Genomic DNA, 21504 nt, shown 5'->3' on the forward strand with positions numbered 1-21504 from the left:
GAAATTTGGCACATTTATTGCAAAGGGTCTAAACATTAATTGCACCAATTTTAAGATCTCTACCTTAAAACCCTCTAGCGCCACCATTAGCTCAAAATATGACTCTGTAACTTTTAACTCTAGAAGCCTCTAGAAAATCATATCTGGCAACATACATCTGCTGATTTTCTGGGTTAAAGTGCAAATTGTGCTTACAGCTACTGTATACATTTCACAGTATTTATAATTCTTGGGGAATTTCTTCAGATAAAAACAGTAAAAAATAGTTTGTTCTCCTCCAATTACAACAGTGACCATGTCAAGATTCTAGGTTTTCAAATAAATATTCCAATCTTCTATTGTTTTCTTGTAACAAATTTTCTTAAAGTGCTGTTATGGCTCCCAGGAGTCAATCTGGAGAACAAATGTAAGTGTCAACAGTAAATTAAGTTAAAGGTTACTTGGGCGTTCAGTAAACATCAGAATTGCACAATTGAATGATTAACCAGTTGTAGTACAGTCTAGTAGTGTTCAGGCTGATCAGTATGTGTGTGTGCATTCAGTGCTGGTTGAGCAGTCTTGTGTACTGTTAGATTTGACACCCATTGGTGAGCTTTAACAGTTAGTTAGCCAATGGATTAACAGCAGCTTTACAGATGAACTTGAGGCAACGGTTTAGTCTTGAAGTGGGTCAGTAAAGTAAACACTGTCCCTGACATACATTCAAATATTCAACTAAACTATGAAAGAAAAAAAAAATTATATATTAAATTATTTGATTGTAAGGTCTATTTTTTGTGTAATCCAAGTAATTAAAATGTTGTAAAAATAAAAAGCATTTAAGTTATTTTATTGAGAACTTAAATGAACCCCCCAAAAATAACCGTTTTTTGTTGCAGTCCTTGTAAATAACACATGTAAATAACAAAGCAGTCTTTCCAACTCTTAGCCAGGCAAATATTGTACTGTGGTATAAATGGTATAGCAAAATCTCTTAACAGCTGATGTTTTTACTGTCACGCAGTATATAAACATCATATCATCCAGCTTTATGAATTATAGCGATTGATATTTCTTTCCCATGTGTTTCTCTTCTAGGACATGGACTTTGTGAAGTATATCATTAACTGCTTCAAAGTGTTCTATCCGAAGTTTCTTTGTGAGTATATTCTGTTTTTAAACCACCTGTTATAGCAGGGGTTCTCAAACTGGGTTGATAAAGTTAATTAAAATCAAATGTAAAATTGAAACAATCATAAATGTGAAATTGTATCAGAGAAATGTGAACATGCAAATGTGATGTTGAATTATAGAAATATTAACTTAAAATCTCAGACTTCAAGGAAGTATTTAAGCTCAAAGGGGTTTGACTGACAAAAGTTTGTGAATCCTAGTATTATAGAAAGGGATTTCGCATCTTTGTTTAAACATCTTTGTTTTGTTGTTCAGCCAAAATGATCATGTACGAGATGCCTTGGATCATGAATGGTGAGTTGTGATTGGCTCATGAGAAGTCTAAACACATCTTTGTAATGATGTCTGGTCCAGCAGTTGATTTGTCATAACTTTCTTGTGTGTGGCAGCTGCCTGGAAGATAGTGAAGACATGGCTGGGCCCCGAAGCCATCAGTAAGCTCAAGTTTGTCACCAAGAGTGACATCCAGACATATGTCGGCCCCGAGCACCTTCCACCACACATGGGAGGAACAGTACGTACAAATACGAGAGTTACTTGTTTTTAATTAAATATGGCTTGAAGTTTAAATAATAGATGTACTTTGATGAGATATATTTGAACTAAAATGGAATGGAAGTTTAATAATTTGATTCCTGTACATCAGTTAAGGGAGGTTATTTGCCTTAAATTGTAAAATTCTATTTTAATGCTTGATTTCTTTGAGCTTTGTTGCATCATCAGCAATATGAGTTGTGTTGAAACCCAAAAAAATATTTGGAAGAGCATCATGAAATTTGGCACATTTATTGCAAGGGGTCTGAACATTAGTCTCTCCAATTTTAGGGTCTCTAGCCAGCACCATCAGTTCAAATTATACATTTTTGTATGATTGTAACTACAAAATCGGTTGAGAATTTTGCTTTGTCTAATGTGGAAACACCAAGAACCGTATGGAGAAACTGTGTGAAATTTGGCACATTTATTGCTAAGGGTCTAAACATTAATTGCACCAACTTTAGGGTATCTTCCTAAAACCCTCTAGCGCCACCATCAGCTCAAAATGGGACTTTGTATGATTGTAACTTTTGAATCTAGAAACATAAATCTTTCCTGGCAACATAAACCTGACTGAGTATCTCACAGCATGTGATGTTGATGGTATGGGTTAAAGAGCTTATTGTGCTATATATTTCAATGTAATTCTGATTTTTGGGAAATTACTCCAATTCGTTCTCCTCCAATTACGACAGTGACCATGTCAAGATTCTCATCTTTCAAATAATAAATATAATACAGAGCAAAAATATAATAAATTGCAGTATTGCAAAGATTTGTTAATATTCTTTTGTCTTGTGTGACAGGACCAGTTCAAATACAGTTATCCACCACTCCCGGATGATGACTTCCAGTCTCCAATCTGTGAAAACGGTCCAATCGTCAGCGAAGATGAGAGTGACATCAAGGATATTGAATCTGAGTCCAAAGAGACTCTCGAATCCAGTTTCAATTCTGACCAGTCAATCAAACCCAAGAAGGTATACCACATTTCCTCGTTCATATGCTGCGTTCGGTCTAATCTACATTTCCTTGTTCACAAATCCAAAAATCAAAAGAAATTATATTTTGCTAAATCTTTTACAGTGCATTTTGAATACACACATTTTTTGCATCTTGGTAATGAGAATAAGACAGGAAAATGTCTTTAAGCCCATAAAGTCTACAAATTTCTAAGGCCTCCAGATGATCAACATGATCAAACTTTGCTGATAAACCTGTCGCACACCATCTACTGCATGTCTTCTGTCTCTGATTGTTTTTTTTTATCAAGTAAAAGCTCTTTTAGTGTAATTGTACAAACGTCCAGCTTCAGCTGCTGCTTCACGTGTGGTTTTGCTGTCAAATCTTGACTGATTTTGATCAAGTAAACGTCAGAATAACTGTTGCAATATTTCCAGATGAACACTTACTGGACTGAAGCTGCTGAGCTTTGCTTGATTATCCATTATTTAATTTTTTTACGATTTGTACTTTATTGATTTTCTTATGGGATATTATTGCAGATATAAAAAGACCAGTGATATTAACAGTATCTGCTGCGCTGTCATTGATTTATGTTACAAGAATCTGAATTTCATCTTACATTTTATTCATATAAATGTCAGCATCTGCACCAAATTGCATATTTTTTCTCTGTTTGATTATCAGTTTTGAATAAAACTGAGCCGTTTTTTCCTCTATAGTCTCATTATATCAAACTATATGAACCGCAAAAGCCTGATTGATCAAATAAGATACAAAACATAAAAACATATGCAAATTGTTCTTTTATTTTAAATATTTTGTCTAAACCTTCAAAAAACTGTCCTTAAAAAAGAAAAGAAAAAATATTCTGCCTGTTGTCAGATGTCAGACTTTACAGGGTTAATTCTCATGAAAATAGTGCAAAAATATGAATGGTCCTGGAAAGACTTTCCCTATGCAAAATATTATTTTCTTTCTTTTGATTTTGAAATGTGACCCAGACATATTCTTGATTGTTTTTGCGAGATTAACTCTACACCAGTTACTCAAGTTGCTGCTCATTCATTCCAACAATGATTCTTTTCTTACTTCATTTCATTTTGTGAATAATTATTGTACTTTTGACTATGCATTTGAGCTTCTGAATCAATATTCTTTGAGCATTGTGATTTGAAATGAAAGCATGCTGATGCTGCACCTCAAAGCTTTTGCTGTAGTGACAGGCCTGAGACTTTGTACTGAAGCTCCTCTTTCTCTGTAATCTCTCTTGCTCTCTTTTGGCCTCTTTATTAGTGAGATTATAGCCATATGTGACCCTGGAGCACAAAACGTTTTTGAATAAATCATCTTTCCATTGATGTATGGTTTGTTATGATAGGACAATATTTGTCTGAGATACAACTATTAGAAAATCTGGAATCTGAGGGAGCAAAAAAATCTAAATATTGAGAAAATCTCCTTTAAAGTTGTTCAAATGAAGTTCTTAGCAATGCATATTACTAATCAGAAATGAAGTTTTGATATATTTACAGTAGGAAATTTACAAAATATCTTCATGGAACATGATCTTAATATCCTAATGATTTTTGGCATAAAAGAAAAATGTATAATTTTGACCCATACAATGTATTTTTGGTATATTATACAAATATACCTGTGTTACTCATGACTGCTTTTGTGCTGCAGGGACACACATGTGATCAGGGTAACATCAAGTGAATAGAGTTCTAGCTAAAACTAGAGCTGGACGGTAGTTCTAGAAGAATTCTAGAATTCAAAAAAACTAAAACTATCTTTGGTAAATGTACAAAGATAAACAACAGTATTTACCCCTGTATATTTACTAAAACAAGAACATTTCTGAATGATGACACAAAGGAATCATTTCATATATTTAACTGAACACTTTCATACACTGAACATTTGGAATATTAATTTTGTAAATACTTGTGGCAAATAACACATTTAATTAAACATGATATTTTTAAAATCACCACAATATTCATAAAACTAAAACGATAAAACATTTATTACTTAAATTTTTTTTTAACTGAAATAAAAGAAAATATAACAAACTTAAAATATATTTTATTTCAGCTAGTTTCCAAGGCAACATTTCTCATTTTCATTTAGTGTAACAATATAATTAAATAACTAAAACTAAAAAATTACTTTTATACACTGAACATTTGATGTAAGATTTATTTAGTAATTATTAGTGAAAATAGTTTTAAAGGAATAGTAACACATTTAATTAAATGTGAAATTTTAAGTACAAAGACTCAAATAGTATTTTTTCTTTCTAAAACAGTTCAGTAATATTTCTTTTATTTAAAACTTGTGTACAATGTACTAATAAAACAAGGATTATAGTTTATTACAATCATTTAAAAAAAAGTTACTTTCAAAAAAATATTTTTGTATTTTATAAATTTTATTGCAGCTAATTTTCATTTAGTTTAACTTGATGCACTAAAAATAACTAAAAATGAATAAAAACTATGCATATTTAAAAGCAACAAAAACCAATAAAAATTACACTAAACTCAACAAAGTTACTAAGACTTTAACTAAAATTAACATGAAAGCATAAATTCAGAAATATAAAAAATGATAACAGTATTTCAATAATACTACAATAACACTCATTAACAAAGTTGCTTTCACCAGCAAAATCATTGTGAATATTCAGTTTGTATTTTCCAGCTCTGCATCAGTTTATCATAGTATTTCTGCTCAATGCTGAACAGATTGCATGATTTAGCCGATGCATTGTGCTGTTAATCTCATCGGCCAATCAGGCGTCTCACAGGCTTGTGATCTGGTAGTGTTTGTGTTTTTTAATGTGATTCATCTAGTTGATTTGATTCATGGCTTTAGACTCTTTATTGAAGAATCATCTAAATTCCTTTGGAGAGAATGAAGGGGAGAAACTCAAAGTTGCGCTCGGTTTCTCTCGTGCATGTTTTTCTCATGTCCTTCTCTGTCTCTTAAAACAAGGACTGGTAAGACATTGTAGATGTTTCTACACCCTCAAGTGCCTGCAGTCTCCAGAGCCAAACCAGATCCATCCCATGTGTCCAATCCATTTCAACAGCACCGAGCGAGACGCTTCTGTTTGCTCCGTCATCTAGTGTCCTCAGTTTCAGTGGCATTTCATATGATTCTAATGCATTTCTGATTGATATTTTTAACAAATCACCGTCTGGTTACGGGGTTTATTCGATTCGATCAGTCAAAGCTAAATGAAGACGTTATATTAGCAGTTTTATTTGATTATCTTTGTGTTGTTATCGTGTTAAACTCCTCATGGCTCTTACACACTAGAGAATACTGTTGTTGGGAATCTAGAACTGGTTCTTGAGCGTCTGCATTCCTCCAATGTTTTCAGATAAACCGTACAAAAATACTGAGCGTTTCCTGCACCGTCCGCTGCTGAATCAAAAGAGAGATTGGAGTCTGAATGAACCCTCATGTTGGGTCATTTTAACAGAGAGGGGATTTTCTTTTTCCTGACCTGACTTTACTCACACAGGGGAAAACAGCTTAAAGTGTTTAACTTCTCAGAGATTTTACACTTGTGGTGTTTCCTGGTCAAAAAGGATCTGCTTTCAAATAATTGCTTATACATCTATCATTATGCTAAATTATCACCAAATATGTGACCCTGGAGCACAAAGCCAGTCATAAGGGTCAATTGAGATTTATACATCACTGAATAAATAATCTTTCCATTGATGTATGGTTTGGACAATATTAGTCTGAGATACAACTATTTGAAAATCTGGAATCTGAGGGAGCAAAAAAATCTAAATATTGAGAAAATCGTCTTTAAAGTTGTTCAAATTAAGTTCTTAGCAATGCATATTACTAATCAAAAATGAAGTTTTGATATATTTACGGTAGGAAATTTACTAAATATCTTCATGGAACATGATCTTAATATCCTAATGATTTTTGGCATACATTAAAAATGTATAATTTTGACCCAAACAATGTATTGTTGGCTATTTCTACAAATATACCCCAGCGACTTAAGACTGGTTTTGTGCTCCAGGGACACATATTGTATTAAATCTTTTTATCAACTTGTTTTCTTTCAATTCGCATAGGTTGTGCTTTTCTTTTTGGAACTTATTGATCGTTGGCCTCATTGATCTGAACTCATGCTACTCCATTTTTGAGCCAAAATAATCCACAAATAAGGTTTTTTCACTCTAAAACTGAGGTGCGTAAACTCAGATTAATAAGATTCATAATCAGTCAGTTCTAAAATAAATCCAAAGCTTGTGCTAATTGAAAGAAAACCAGTTGATAAAAAGATTGAATCCAATATTTTTTGATAACACAAAACAACTTTTTGTCGTCATTATTTATTTTCATTATATGAACATTGTTTAGACCTCAGAGTTCTTAAAATGTGGAACTATTCCTTTAAGGAGCCAGAATTGGTAAATTTCCTGAGATTTATAGGTCTCTAGGCTCCAACTCTTTAAAAAACAGTGAATCCATTGATTCCAAGGCAGTAAAGAAGAGACAGGACTTTTAACTTGTGCTACAACATACACTAAGTTCAGAAACGCGGCTGGTTTCAGGCGGATCCAGTTTGATGTAATGCACAATCTGAGCTGCTTCTAGTGTGTAGGAGCCCTGAGAGCGTACAGAGGAACTAATGTAGACCGCTGTCATATGACTGCTTTCAGCATTCGCATCATGACATTTTCACCACTTTTAACACTGATATTGTGAGCTGTTTATACAGACCCACTATTGAATCATTTCAGTTTTGCACTAACACTCCATCAAAATTACGTTTTTCCACATTTGCCTTTCATAAACATGTTTGTTTTATTATTTTATCATTTGATTTTTGAAACGAAAAACCATGTTTGTTATACGAGTGATTTTTGTGATCAGTACTGTGATTAATGTATGCTTGTCAAAGATGGATATATAATACAATATAAATCATTTCATCACTAATGATCAATTAACTAATGAATAGACACTAATTATTGACTGAGATATTGTAAAATGTAATCTGGTTCAAAACTGAGATATTTTTTTTTTCAGCTGTTTAATTGACATTTTCAATCAAACTCTGAATAAAGTCCAGAAAATTTCAAATCTAATCTGCCTCTTTAATTAATGAACACATCATAAGGCCGTTTCGTAACGACCGATGCCGCCGTGACCTTTGACCTTGACCCCTGACCCACATCCTCTCCCGCTTTTTCCAGCACGTGTTCGGTTGCCAGAGTTTCGCTTCAACTTTGTGTCCACTTCTGCAGCACGAGCACAAAAGAAAGCGTGTGTTCAGCAGTTTTTGTTTCGTTTCCATGTGGTTTGCGACTGAATGAAGTGGAGAAAAGCTCCTGCATTGGTTAAAATGGGAAAACACAACCTGATGGTTTCAGTGTGTTTATTCATGTGTTGAGGGCTTGTGCTCACATCGACTCTTTGTTCTGATTTTCTTCCTCATTTGTGATGCCATTGATCCCATTGGTTGCTGCTCATTTATATACAGTTGAGGCCTGCTTGACTTTGCATTTCAGTCACCATAAAATAGCCAATTCTCATTGAAAATGAATGAAGTCCAGTTGCTTTTTTGGTTTTATCATCTTCAAAAACCCTGTTACAGTTCTTATGTTCTTTATTGCAATTAATTTATTGTTAATCTTTAAAAAAAAAATAAAAAAAATTAGTGCTGCAACGTTCATACAATGTTCATGCAACGTACTTTTTACGCAGTGTGGTATCAGCTTGTCTATATTGGAGCATTTGAACTAGTTCATGAGCACAGAATGATGCCTTATGTTGTGCTTTCCCATTTTTTGCAATAATTTATCTTAAAATATCTGTATTTGAGCAGCAACGTTCGAAGCATTTGAATGGGTTTGTGAGCACAAAATCAGTAATGTCATGCTTTTCCATTGCAGAAATGCTAAGTGCCGTCATGACGTTCTGTAATGTGTTTTGCAGGTGAATTTCCTTGAAGACAGTCAGAAGTCTGAAGATCTGGACAGAGGAGAACCTGGACGACTGAGAGGAGCTAGAAAACCTACCACCACATTCAAGGGCACACTACTGCACATCAGGTACGTTACTGCACTCATGCGTGATGCACTCCGTGCTGCATCAGTAAAATACAGCCAACATCTTGTTCAAAATGCACACACACTTTTTTCACTAAAGTAAGTTTTCATTTATATGCATTTATATGCACCAATATACTAATACACAGTCATAAACAGCAATATTTGCCTTCAGATGCTCACTATATATGAAACATTATGCATGGAGACTTCAGTGAACATTTGTAAGTGATGTTGAATTATTGAATCGGAGTTTTGAACTGATTCACAGAAATTAATCAAACTATTAACTCCTCTCTGAACATTAAATGACTTGAACTAGTTTACATTGAATTGTGTTTGTTTCTGGGTTAAATACATTGATTTGGGATTTTATTGTATATGAAACTGAACACTAATTTCTGAACAGTTCTGATTTCTGTGTACTATATTTGTTATCTGAGAATTAGTGTTTTTATATATTAAATATTCATAAGGTAATGATTATGTGTGTAAAATTCAGTTAATGAAATATTTAGCAAGTGAAAGATGCTTTCTCTCATTTAATTATTTTTCATAATTTCATACATAAAACCAGAACTAAATGGATATTAATGGTATCGCAAAAACACATTCTACAACTATATGGTGTAAATACAGTTACTGGTCAAAATAATGTTTTTAAAAGAAGTCTCTTCTGCTCACAGAGGCTGCATTTATTTGATCAAAAATACTTTAAAATTGTGAAATATTATTACAGTTTAAAGTAGCTGTTTTCTGTATGAATATGTGTTAAAGTGTCATTTATTTCTGTGATCTGCAGCTGTATTTTCAGCATCATTACTCCAGTCTTCAGTCACATGATCTTCAGAAATCATAATAATATACTGATTAACAAACATTTCTGATTATTATCAATGTTGAACACAGTTGTGCTGCACAATATTTTTCTGGAAACTGTGATACATTTTATTTTTCAGGATTCAGAACAGCATTTATTTGAAATAGAAATCTTTTGTCACATTATAAATGTCTTTACGGTCACCTTTTATCAGTTTATCATGGTTTTCAAATAAAATGCAACCTTGTAAAGCATAAGAAACCTTAAGAACGTTAAAAAGTGGCTGTAAATAAACCTGAGCATCTCTCTTCTAACTGGATGTCATGAATGAAGGCTGCACAGTCATTTCCCAGCATGCATTAATTATTATTCAGCTGCAGTCGTGCTGCTGCATGAAAAAAATGCAAAGCTCCTTTTGTTCAGTTTTCTTGCCAAATGTTCAATCCAAGACCTTCTTTCTCCTGCACATGATGGTTAAAACTCTTCCTAATGGGTGCGTTGTAATTCCTGATAATGATTATTCTCTGCAAACGATTGTAATCTCGTCCGGAGCGGTTCACGGTGAGGCAGTTTCTCCAGCATGATGGATTTCAGTGGAAAATGAAAGAAAAGAGCTGTGAGATTCGCCTCGGCCTCAGCTTTGATGTTTCTAATGGAGGCTTTTCCCACAATCCACTGGGATCCATGACTGAAATAACTGGATTGTGACAGATGGATGTTATTTGAGGCCGACTGCGGTTCATGCAACACATGATTTATGCCAAATAAATATACAATAACAATACATGTGCATATTAGAGCTGGCTGAGATACTGAATGTTTGCTAAATAAGTGTGATGATTCATTTACATGATTCATTTGCATCACTTCCCAATATTTAGTCTCCATGCATCAGTTTTCACAATGTTTTCAGAATATATTTTGCTGTTTATGATTGTTAAATTGGTGCATATAAATAAAAATGGGAACACTTTACAATGATTATTTAACTATATTAGTAACAAGAACTAAGAGTAAATGATGCTAACGTCTTAATTTCAACATTACATTTTTAAAATCAAAGTTGTATTTGTTAATATTAATTAAAGCACTGTGAACTGAAACGAGGAACAAACAGAACATTAATGAAAGTGAATAAATGCTCATATATTGTGACTTTTTAAAACTGTTTTGTTGATTGAAATAATGAAAGGCTTTAATAAAATAAAATTAAAATTAAATGAAAAACTTTAAGTGCCTTGACAACTAACTGAAATAATTAATAAATTAATAAAAGCTGAAAACTAATATTTCTAGCTGGAAATAAAAACTAAAGCAAACGGAAATAAAGATGCATTAAACCTAAAAAGACCAACAGCAACAAAATTCAGTTTGCTGTTTGCCTGCACAAAAAAAAAAAAGAAATATTAAAAATAATAAATTTAAAATATAAAAATATCAATATTAATAAAAACTATAATAGTATATAAATATTACCTAAAATAATACTGGTTCATTGATAGTTGTGATGCCTTACTGTAAAGTGTTACAAAAATATAATGATAATTATTAAAAAAAAAAAACAATTGTGAAAACATGCATTGTGAACTAGATTTTTTACTGCATTTTATTTCTAACGTGAGGCATTTTGAATCTACTTTATTATGAAGACTTGATTAAAATGATGAATCCTGTATTTCAGAGCCCACGCATACATATGGAGATGATTTTTATCTCGTATCTGCACACACATGTTTAGAGTCACACAGCTGAAGGATCTGATGTAAAGCGCTGGGCTCAGCAGCTTGCTGTTGTGTGAACGATGGAGATTTCAGGAATGCAGTAATCTGTTGTGAATGTGATCGTGATAATCACGTGTGTTGTGTTTCAGTCCATCAGAAGAGCTCCGATTCGGTGCTAAAGAATCAGAGAAGAAGTGTTTGATCATCCTCGACAACGTCACCAAAAACCCCGTGGCCTTTAAGGTGAGCCGTCACCAGATCACGCGTGCTGAATAAAGTCTGTGACTTCAGTAAAATAAATGCTTCGTAACTAAAAATCAGATATTCAGCCTCATCTGCAGGTGTCTCACTAGTTTAATTCAACAGTCATTTTTTATATTGCTGTTAGCCAAGTCCTAATGCATAAGCCCTATGAAATAAGTTTGATTTTGTCCCAAATTCCGTTGTATTTTTTTCCTCCCAAATGAATTTTTTGTTTTGAATTTTTCTGAATTTAGTTTTTTGGTTAAATTAATTTTTTTGTCCTAGATTTCTTTTTTTCTGGGTTTAATTTTTTGGTTAAATACAGTTTTAGTAATCAAAAAGTTTCCGATTAATTGAAATCATGAAACTTGTACCATTTAACAATGATATATATTTTTAGGACCCAATGAAATTGGTTTTACAGCTTCTTACAGCCCTACTTATATTCAATCAAAAATGTCTTTACCAGATTCACAATGTCTTCCGTCTCAACTCTCACTACAGACGGGTTGTAATGCAGGAGCTGGTGTGACTGGTCTCTACAGGGTTTGATCATGTTGTGTGTGTTTAGGTCCGGACGACGGCTCCAGAGAAGTACCGCGTGAAGCCCAGTAACAGCAGCTGTGAGCCCGGAGCCAGCGTGGACATCGTGGTTTCACTTCATGGAGGTAAACAGCAGCCAGATCTCACTTACTACAAATAGTCTGTTTATTTACATCATGTGACCATTAACTGACAGAGAACTCTGAACATGCAAATGTGTTCAATAAAAATATATATATTTACACACATGTTCATTTAACAATAAATTTGTATGTTCTCAGCTCTCTATGGCAGTGAATGGTCATTTTTTTTATATTAATATATATGTATAGATTAGATATATATACACACACACCCACATAATATTTTGCATCTAAGGGTTTCAGCTGACAGGTTTGTGAATCCCTGTATTATGGCATGTAATATATGTGTGTGTGTGATGTAGGGTTCCAGGCGTCTCCTCAGGACCGATTCCTGGTCATGGCAGCAGAGATGGAGAGCAGCGGCGGAGCCGGCGTCCCAGAGCTCGCTCAGTTCTGGAAAGGGGTTTCTAAAGCCAAAGTCATGGAGCACAGGTGACGTCTGTCACACACCCGCTGCATTCTGGGAACACCGGCTCTCGCTCATGAATACAGCGCAAAATCTGCACATGAATGTTTTAAACAAATCCGGATTCATCAATGTCTTTCATACAAAACAATTAATGTGGGTTTCCAAAACAACGTAGGAATAACTGAAAAATAAAAAGCAAATTATACTTTATTCGCTGTGGCACTCTTTTAGTACTCAAAATTAATTAACATTATAAGGTTAACAAATGCATGTACACACGTGTTGAGAAGTTCTCCTGTGCATATAAATACAAATAATTACAGCTGCACAATTTGAGGAAAATCTAATTGTAATATTTCTGATAATGCAGTTAAAAAATAAATTCCAGGTTTGCTATGCTTGTTTGTAAGGCTGCACAATTTGGCCAAAATTGTGATTATATATAAACTATTAATATTAGTAGTAGTAAAATTTTTTTTTATAAAAGTAAAGAAAAAGGTATGAGAAAAAAAAATGCCATTATTAATAATAAAATAAAGCAAGAGATATTCTGGTTATAATTTAACTTTAAAATAAAGAAAAATGTAAGAACCACATTATTAGTGAATTATTAATATTAAATAAAAATAAGAACGACAAAAATATTACTGTTATATTTTACTGTAAAATAAGACTTAGGATAAATATAGTGATAATAATAATAACTACGTTATTAAATAAAAATGAAAAAACAACTAAATTAGTATTACTAGTGTAATACTTCAGTGTAAAATAAGTTTAAGTTTTTTTTTCATTATAACTGTAAAGTTACACTACAAATATTTGTCTTTATTTCTTGATTTTCATGTTAAGCCATTGAATTGTATTTTGACACAAAGCCACATGGAGGATTGTTGATAATCGCATCTCATTACAAGCTAAATGTACGTTAAAGTTTCCCGGAATAACGAGCCGCTTGTGTGTAAATCAACACAGTGCCGCGCTTCACTCAGAAACGATTTTCGTCCATAATAAACGCACCTGAGAAACAGCGTTTGAAAGGCAAACGGATCACAAAAGCGAAGGCGATGTGACAGAAGTGGACAGGCGTCTGATGACGGACTCTGAGCGTTTGAGTCCAGCTGCTATTATCTGACACTAACCAGTCTGTTTCCTCAGGCTGCGCTGTCACGTCCTCGAGAGCCCCAAATCTATTCTGAGCAACTCGTTTGAGAGTCCGTCAGCGACGAGCAGCGACCATCAGGACCTGCAGAGCACGGTGAGATACTGCTCTCCGACACGCACCCTTCACTTCGAGACCAGACACAAACATGGGTGCTTTATGCACTGTTTGGAGATTTCAGAGGGCTGTTGTTTCAGACTAGCGGAAAGAAAACATTCAAAATGCATTTGTGAAGTCCCCCTGTCAAATATTTTATCTTTTAAAACTTGATGATCTTTGATCATCAAAATTACATATTTAAATGTTTTTTTCTTGAGAAAATAATTTTCTCATGCCTTAAAATAGCTTGAATGTAACTCAACACCCTTGCCTCATTTACTATACGCTGATCTATGAATATGCAAATTAGCCCCGCCTCCACTCGGTCGCAGCAGCCAACAACTCCTGATCCACTGAACTGTAGTAAATGTCATGCACGGATAATGACTGATAAAACTGTGTTTACTAGCGGACACCTACAATGAATACTGTAACATCCGTTAAAGTTACTTCCTTTGATGTTGTGTCCTTAAAATGCCTTTAAGACTAAAATACAGTTTGTGATTATACTTCGCACCCGTGACGCCGATGCAGAGGTGGGTCTGACTCCGGGATATATATATATATATATTATAATGCAAGTTAGCGGTTCTAAATTCACATTAAACCACAGCTTCATGGGTTTTTTGCTGTAATTATGTTTGGTTTTGTGCTGGTATTGGTATATTTTGCATGCTAGTGATAGGAATCGATCCCTTGACGTGATTGGTTTGTGACGTAGAGACCCGAGAGCGGTTTCAAGCTGCATTTCTGCGAGTGCCATTGGGAAACTAGTTTTAAGGAGAAAATACTCAGCAATGGTGTTGATTAATGGATTGGCACATGATTTGTCTAAAAGCATATTAAAAACACCACATAGACAAATAAACAACATACAAAACTGGATTTTCACCACAGGGGGGCTTTAAAGGTCCTAATTGAACTATGGTCTAATCTTGGTTTAGTCTAAACCCTGCCTGTGAAACCAGGCCTTTATGTACTGTGATTAATCAGCTGGTATGCCGTTATCTATTAGTTCATTTTACCCTAAATTGACTTGCCTGAATTCATCTTCTTGTGAATGATTGGTTAATGTGTATTTTCTGGTGCGTCTGTCCCTCAGCTGATGCGTGTGATGGCGAGTAACTCACGTCTGGAGCAGAAGCTGGACGCGTGTCTGTGGACCCAGAAGGCTCTTCTGCTCATGGTGTCGTTTCTACTGGCCCTCACTGCCTCGCTCTGGACGTCATGAAGCTCATCTGACGCGTCACAGACTGTGCACCGCTTCACTGTCAAACACAGAGACACTATCACACAGCCGTCCAAACAGACTACAAGCTACATCATGGATTTTTATCAGAATAAACCACGCTTTAATTTATAAAGATTGTGTAGAGTTCTTAAGATCATGCAAATGTAATTAACTCAGTCTGATTTTAATATTATATATAGTATTTTATAAAAGTATGAATGTGTGAACAATAAAAAAAAGACACTTTTGTATCACGGTGTGCTTTTTTTATTGCAAATGACTGAATCTCCTTTAGCATGATCTTTTAGTACAAAAACCAATCAGAATTAACTGCAAAGCATGTGTTTTGCCTTACTTGTGGTAAAAATCCTTTAAACATTAAATATGTTGGGATTGGTCAATTCAACATCATCTGGGATCAGGATGAGTGCGTCTCTTCATCAGGTTTGTAGAAATGTGTCTCTGCAATGGATGCTCTGCAGTGAATGGGTGCCGTCAAACTTTAATTGTGTTTTGTCTGCTTTGTGTTGTACAGTGGTTTGCGTTTCATTATGGAGGGATGAATCGTGTCGAGCTAGATTAGGAAATATTGTTATGATGTAACACGATCTCGTTACACATCTGTGAAACCCAGGAGCCGAGCTGAAGATGAGTGTGAAGACAGACTTTAACACACAGTCATGTTCATATAATCACACACTGATGACTCACTCAAGCCCAGCAGATAAATATAGATCAGACCAACATGTGCAGCCAAAAAAGTTTGATATGAGTGTAAACAGCATCTGAAATCAGTCTGTTGTAGGGGCACAAGCGGGCTAAAGTAATGTAATATCATGGGATGAATAACTATGACAAATAGTGATTGAATTTATTATTTATCATTGATTTAATAACTGATCAAAACTAAAAATCAAATCTTTTGTATTAACGTAATGGGATTCTCATTAGCAACATCTTCAATTTCTTAAAATTTACCATTTAAGAGGAAACTGGTTCATTATAACAAAAAAAAAAAAAAAAATGAATAAAATAAGGTTTGACACTATAGATACAGAAACATTTTATACTATTACAGTTTTTATATATTAGCCTATATATTTCGGTTTTCATTTTCATTCTAACTTTTAGTAATTCTGTTGTCATTTTTATTAGTTTTCATTATTTTAAAAAAGTATTTATAGTTTATTAATTTTTATTTCAGTTTTAGTTATTTTACTAAATAAATTAACTAAAATGAGAAATGTTGCCTCGGTAACTAACTTACAAATTACACAGTATTTATATATTAAGATTGTTTGATTTAACATTTAATGTAAATAAAAATGTTTCTACAAACCAATTATTTGATTGATTTTTTTTTTAAGTAATTTTTTCCCAAATTATCCTTTATTGAAATACCCTTTTTTTTGGCTTAACATTTAACAAATAAGAATGTTGCTATAGCAACCTGAAGAGGTTTCTATAGAAACCACTTTTCTTCTCAAATGATCCATTATTGAATTGTTGTCTTTTCCTTAACATTTAATGTAAATAAAAAGGTAGTTAGAAACTCATGAAAAGAGTTGATTTTTTTTTTTTTATCATCAGTTTTATGAAACGTAAACTTCATAATAAAGAGACAGATACTGAATGAATCATGATGTTGTGAATGATATATATTGGTGAATCTGACCAATCAGAAGCAGAGCGATGCGTTTGATAATTATCTTCATCAGAGCCTGAGCTCTAATTACAGGCCTCTTCTCTGGTTTAATTGATTTGTCTGATCTGCCGCTGGTCTGTTGTTCAGCTTTGGTCTGAACTGAAAACAAGAGCAAACGAGGCCGCTGATCGATGAAGAGTTAATAAGACTCGGAGATCAGGAGAAGACAAGACGCTTCTGCTCAGACCAAACGATCCTGATGCTCTGAAATCACATTCAGTTCAACTCACAGAACAACCCCACACACACACACACACACACATTTTTTTGTAGTTTGAATCAGTTTTTATTTATTTTACATAGTTTTGATTTTTATTTAAGTTCAAGTAATTGAATATGTTTGTATAATGTTTATCGAATTTTATTTCAGGTTTATTTTTAGTAATTTTAGTACATCAAGTTAAAGTAAATGAAAATGGGAAAATGTTGCCTTAGAAACTAGTTTAAAGCTTATATTTATTTATATATATAAACAAAAGTTTATTTTATTTGAAGTATCACTGCTGAGAACCAAATCTGCTAATAAAATGCAATCAGGATTTCAGAAATATCACATTTATAACAACCCTAATTTGGAGAACTAGCTTGCTTTTTGTGATCATACCAGCATTATGTAATGAGGTTGTAGTCATCAAATCAGATGTTGATAGAGGCTGTTCTTTGTGGTGTGTGTTGTATGTTGGTCTCACACTGACACCTGCTGCTGAAGAGGAGCATCACACACACACACATTTTAAACAAGTTTAATAGTCATGTTATGCTAAAAGAAACTATTTAGACTCATAAAACTTATGTGAGGATCCTGTTTGTGGACTTAAGCTCCGCTTTTAACACCATCATCACGGAAACCCTTCAGAATAAACTAACCCAGCTCTCTGTCCCCACCTCCGTCTGTCAGCGGATCACCAGCTTCCTGACAGACAGACAGCAGCTAGTGAGGCTGGGAAAATTCACATCCAGCACTCGAACCATCAGCACTGGAGCTCCTCAGGGCTGTGTTCTCTCCCCACTGCTCTTCTCCCTCTACACCAACGACTGCACATCTAAAGACCCCTCTGTCAAGCTCCTGAAGTTTGCAGATGACACCACACTGATCGGCCTCATCCAGGACGGTGACGAGTCTGCTTACAGACAGGAGGTTAAGGAGCTGGCTGTCTGGTGCAGTCTTAACAACCTGGAGCTTAACACACTCAAAACTGTGGAGATGATCGTGGACTTCCCTGCTCTTCCCCCACTCACCATCCTGAACATCCTGAGTCATTCAGATTCCTGGGCACCACCATCTCTCAGGACCTGAAGAAGGATATTCACATTGACTCCATTGTCAGGAAGGCCCAGCAGAGGTTGTACTTTCTTCGCCAGCTGAGGAAGTTCAACCTGCCACAGGACTTACTGAAACAGTTCTACTCCGCCATCATTGAATCCATCCTCTGTACTTCAATAACTGTCTGGTTCAGCTCAGCTACCAAATCTGACCTCAGAAGACTACGGAGGGTAGTCTGGACTGCTGAGCGAATCATTGGTACAACCCTCCCCACTCTCCAAGAACTGTACTTATCCAGAGTGAGCAAAAGGGCTGGTAAAACCACTCTGGACCCCTCACATCCAGCACACAACCTCTTTGAACTGTTACCGTCTGGTCAACGCTACAGAGCTCTGAGCACCAGAACGACCAGACACAGAAACAGTTTGACACTTGAACTACGGCTACAGCTTTCCTGTAGCTCAAATAGTAGAGCATGGCGCTAGCAACGCCAAGGTCATGGGTTCGATTCCGAGGGAAAGCAAGAGCTGATCAAATGTAAAAACTGTAACTTGAATGCAATGTAAGTCACTTTGGATAAAAGCGTCTGCTAAATGCATAAATGTAAATGAACTCTTAACAATAAACATGAAACGCACAACACTATCATACTTTTTTTATTTAACACACATACTGCACCTAACATACTGAATTGTCCATTTTGTATATTTGTACATTATTATTATTATTATTTTTTTATTATCTGTGTCCTGTTGCTGTCTCTCTGTTGCACGGTGGAGCTACTGTCACTGAAACAAATTCCTCGTATGTGCAAACATTCCTGGCAATAAAGCTCATTCTGATTTCTAATATTGGTTTCCTATTTTAATATACTTTAAAATAGAATTTATTTCTGTGACACAGCGCTGTATTTCCAGCATCATTACTCCAGTCTTCAGTGTCACATGATCTTCAGAAATCATTATAATATACTGATTTACTGCTCAACAAACATTTCTGATTATTATTAAGGTTGACAACATTGTGCTGCACAATATTTTTGTGGAAACCGTGATACATTTAGTTTTTCAGGATTCACAGATGAATAGAAAATTCAAAAGAACAGCATTTATTTGAAACAGAAATCTTTTGTAACATTATAAATGTCTTTACTGTCACTTCAGTTTAATGCATCTTGATGAATATATAGACGGGTTAGTTAGTTACTCACTGTGTTTTTGTTGATCAGATGCAGATGGGAAGCTCAGCGTGAGTAAATGTGGTTTTGATTTCGTGTGCTGAAGGAAATGACAAACAAAACAGTTGTGTGCTGTTTTCTCCACAGAGAGCGGTTCCGTCCGGCCTGATCTAGTTCAGTTCAACTCAATCAAAAACCCTGATTATCTGCTTCAGGTGTGATTGATCGAGGAGGAGGACGGAAATCCAGGAGCGGATCCATGACAAACTCACTCCTGCTTCCTCTGTAGGAAAACTAGGAATGTTTACTGAACATGAATGCCTTTTAGTCTTACTGCTGCTGGTTTATTCAAGTAATGAGTCACTCAAGCCTTGTGTTACGTTTACATTTCTGCATTTATCAGACGCTTTTATCCAAAGTGACGTACAAGGTCAGTCCTATATGATGGTTGCTCTGAATTCATAAGAGATGCCTTTTATATAAACTACTTGATAAAAATACATTTTTACAAATTAACTGAAAATTTATATTTTAAACTTCATTGTGATATTAGGAAAAGAGAAACTAAATTACAAACTAATATGATTTACACCAGGGTTATTATAGGTAACTAAAATTAAAATTTTTATTTAAAAAATAAATAAATAAAAAATAAAATAATAATAATTATCTGTACTGCGTTAGGCTAACCAAAGCTTGTAATAGCACTCGTGTTGGTTTTGATTGCTTCTTATGTCCTCATTTGTAAGTCGCTTTGGATAAAAGCGTCTGTTAAATGACTAAATAAATAAACGATGTGTAATAAAATAACTAAAACTGAAAACTATATAGGCATAAATGTATAATGTATATAATATGTAAATAATATATATGTATATAACAATGTTACACTTAAGTTATTTTTCATTTTTAAAAGTGTAAATGATATTAGTTTGTTTCTTTTATCATTATATCTCAATGTTTTACTGTATTAAAAAGTTTTTGTTGTTTTTAAAAGTGTAAATAATATTAGTTTGATTATTTGATCATAATATTACAATGACTTACAAATATTTTATTTTTGAAAGTGTAGATCACATTTGCTTCTTATCATATCACAGTGTTAAACTTGTTTAAAAAGTGTATATCATATTTATCATAATATCAGTGTTACAAAAATAGCTTTATGTTTTAAAGTGTAAATCATAGTTTGTTTCTAATTCTTATTTACACTAAAAATGTGATTTTTGGGATTTTAAAAGTGTAAATCATGTTCTAGTTCTTTGTTCATAATATCACAATGTTTACACTTGTTCAAAAGTGAAATTTTATATTTTAAGTGTAAATCATATTTAATTTATCCTAATACCACAATGTTTACAGTTCATACAAAAATGTGTAATTATTTATAAAACTGTAAATCATATTAGCCTACTTTGTTTCTTTTATGTTACACTTCAAAGAGGTTACTATATACTGTATATATATATATTGGCTTGACTTTTTGTCGATAGAAGGCATTTCATAAATTCAGAGTAACGATCATTTAGGACTGCCCTGGTAGCTTACTGATCATTTTCTGACATGAATATGAAACACGCACGCACACACACACACACACACACACACACTCTCTCTCTCGCTCACATACACACACACACACACACACTACACTACACACACACACACACACACACACACTCTCTCTCTCTCTCTCACACACACACACCGACATTCTCTCTCTCTCACACACACACACACACACACACACACACACACATCACAAGAGTTTTCTGGGCTCTGTTTCTTGTTCTCCAGATTAACCCGAGGCACATGATGCTGGAGCTCGTGATTCAGTCGCAGCTCAGTCATGAAAGACTTTCTCTCTTCTCTTCTTTTCTCCTTCTGTTCTCCGGCAGAGCTCCGTCATGGCCTCTCCGCGGCTGGAGACCTTCTGCTGCCCAAACCGCGACCCGGCCACCGAGTTCATCACAGGCTTCCAGCCGCGGCTCTTCAGCGGGATCTGCTCCTGCAGCGCCGCCCTGAGCCTCGCTCTCACCGGCCTCCAGCTGCTGCCCAAACACCGGCCCTTCAGACACGCTCCTCCACACAAACCAGCCTCCTCGCTCCGGATCCTCTTCATCATCAGCATCTGCGACCTGCTGGGCTGCGCAGGTGAACACACACATACACACACACATACACACACACACACTACACACACACACACACACACA

At 34.7% G+C, this 21504-nt stretch overlaps 2 protein-coding genes across 2 annotated transcripts in view; both read left to right on the top strand.

The window, feature by feature from the left end:
* The window catches only part of LOC306877204 (motile sperm domain-containing protein 2-like), a 20550-nt gene extending 5155 nt beyond the window's left edge, over positions 1-15395 (top strand). Inside the window, exons 6-15 of the mRNA XM_079428800.1 lie at positions 1078-1138; positions 1429-1467; positions 1563-1687; positions 2517-2690; positions 8659-8774; positions 11462-11555; positions 12127-12223; positions 12544-12673; positions 13809-13908; positions 15014-15395. Of these exons, the coding sequence (XP_079284926.1) occupies positions 1078-1138; positions 1429-1467; positions 1563-1687; positions 2517-2690; positions 8659-8774; positions 11462-11555; positions 12127-12223; positions 12544-12673; positions 13809-13908; positions 15014-15142 (1065 nt within the window). The 3' untranslated portion in view covers positions 15143-15395. The remainder of the gene's footprint in view (positions 1-1077; positions 1139-1428; positions 1468-1562; positions 1688-2516; positions 2691-8658; positions 8775-11461; positions 11556-12126; positions 12224-12543; positions 12674-13808; positions 13909-15013) is intronic.
* A 5724-nt stretch (positions 15396-21119) lies between these two features.
* LOC306877240 (G-protein coupled receptor 143-like) overlaps positions 21120-21504 on the top strand; it is an 11680-nt gene continuing 11295 nt past the window's right edge. The window contains exon 1 of the mRNA XM_079428881.1: positions 21120-21442. Coding sequence (XP_079285007.1) covers positions 21196-21442 — 247 coding nt within the window. The 5' untranslated portion in view covers positions 21120-21195. The remainder of the gene's footprint in view (positions 21443-21504) is intronic.

Source organism: Barbus barbus (genome assembly GCF_936440315.1).
Source record: "Barbus barbus genome assembly, chromosome: 11".
Taxonomy (NCBI): domain Eukaryota; kingdom Metazoa; phylum Chordata; class Actinopteri; order Cypriniformes; family Cyprinidae; genus Barbus; species Barbus barbus.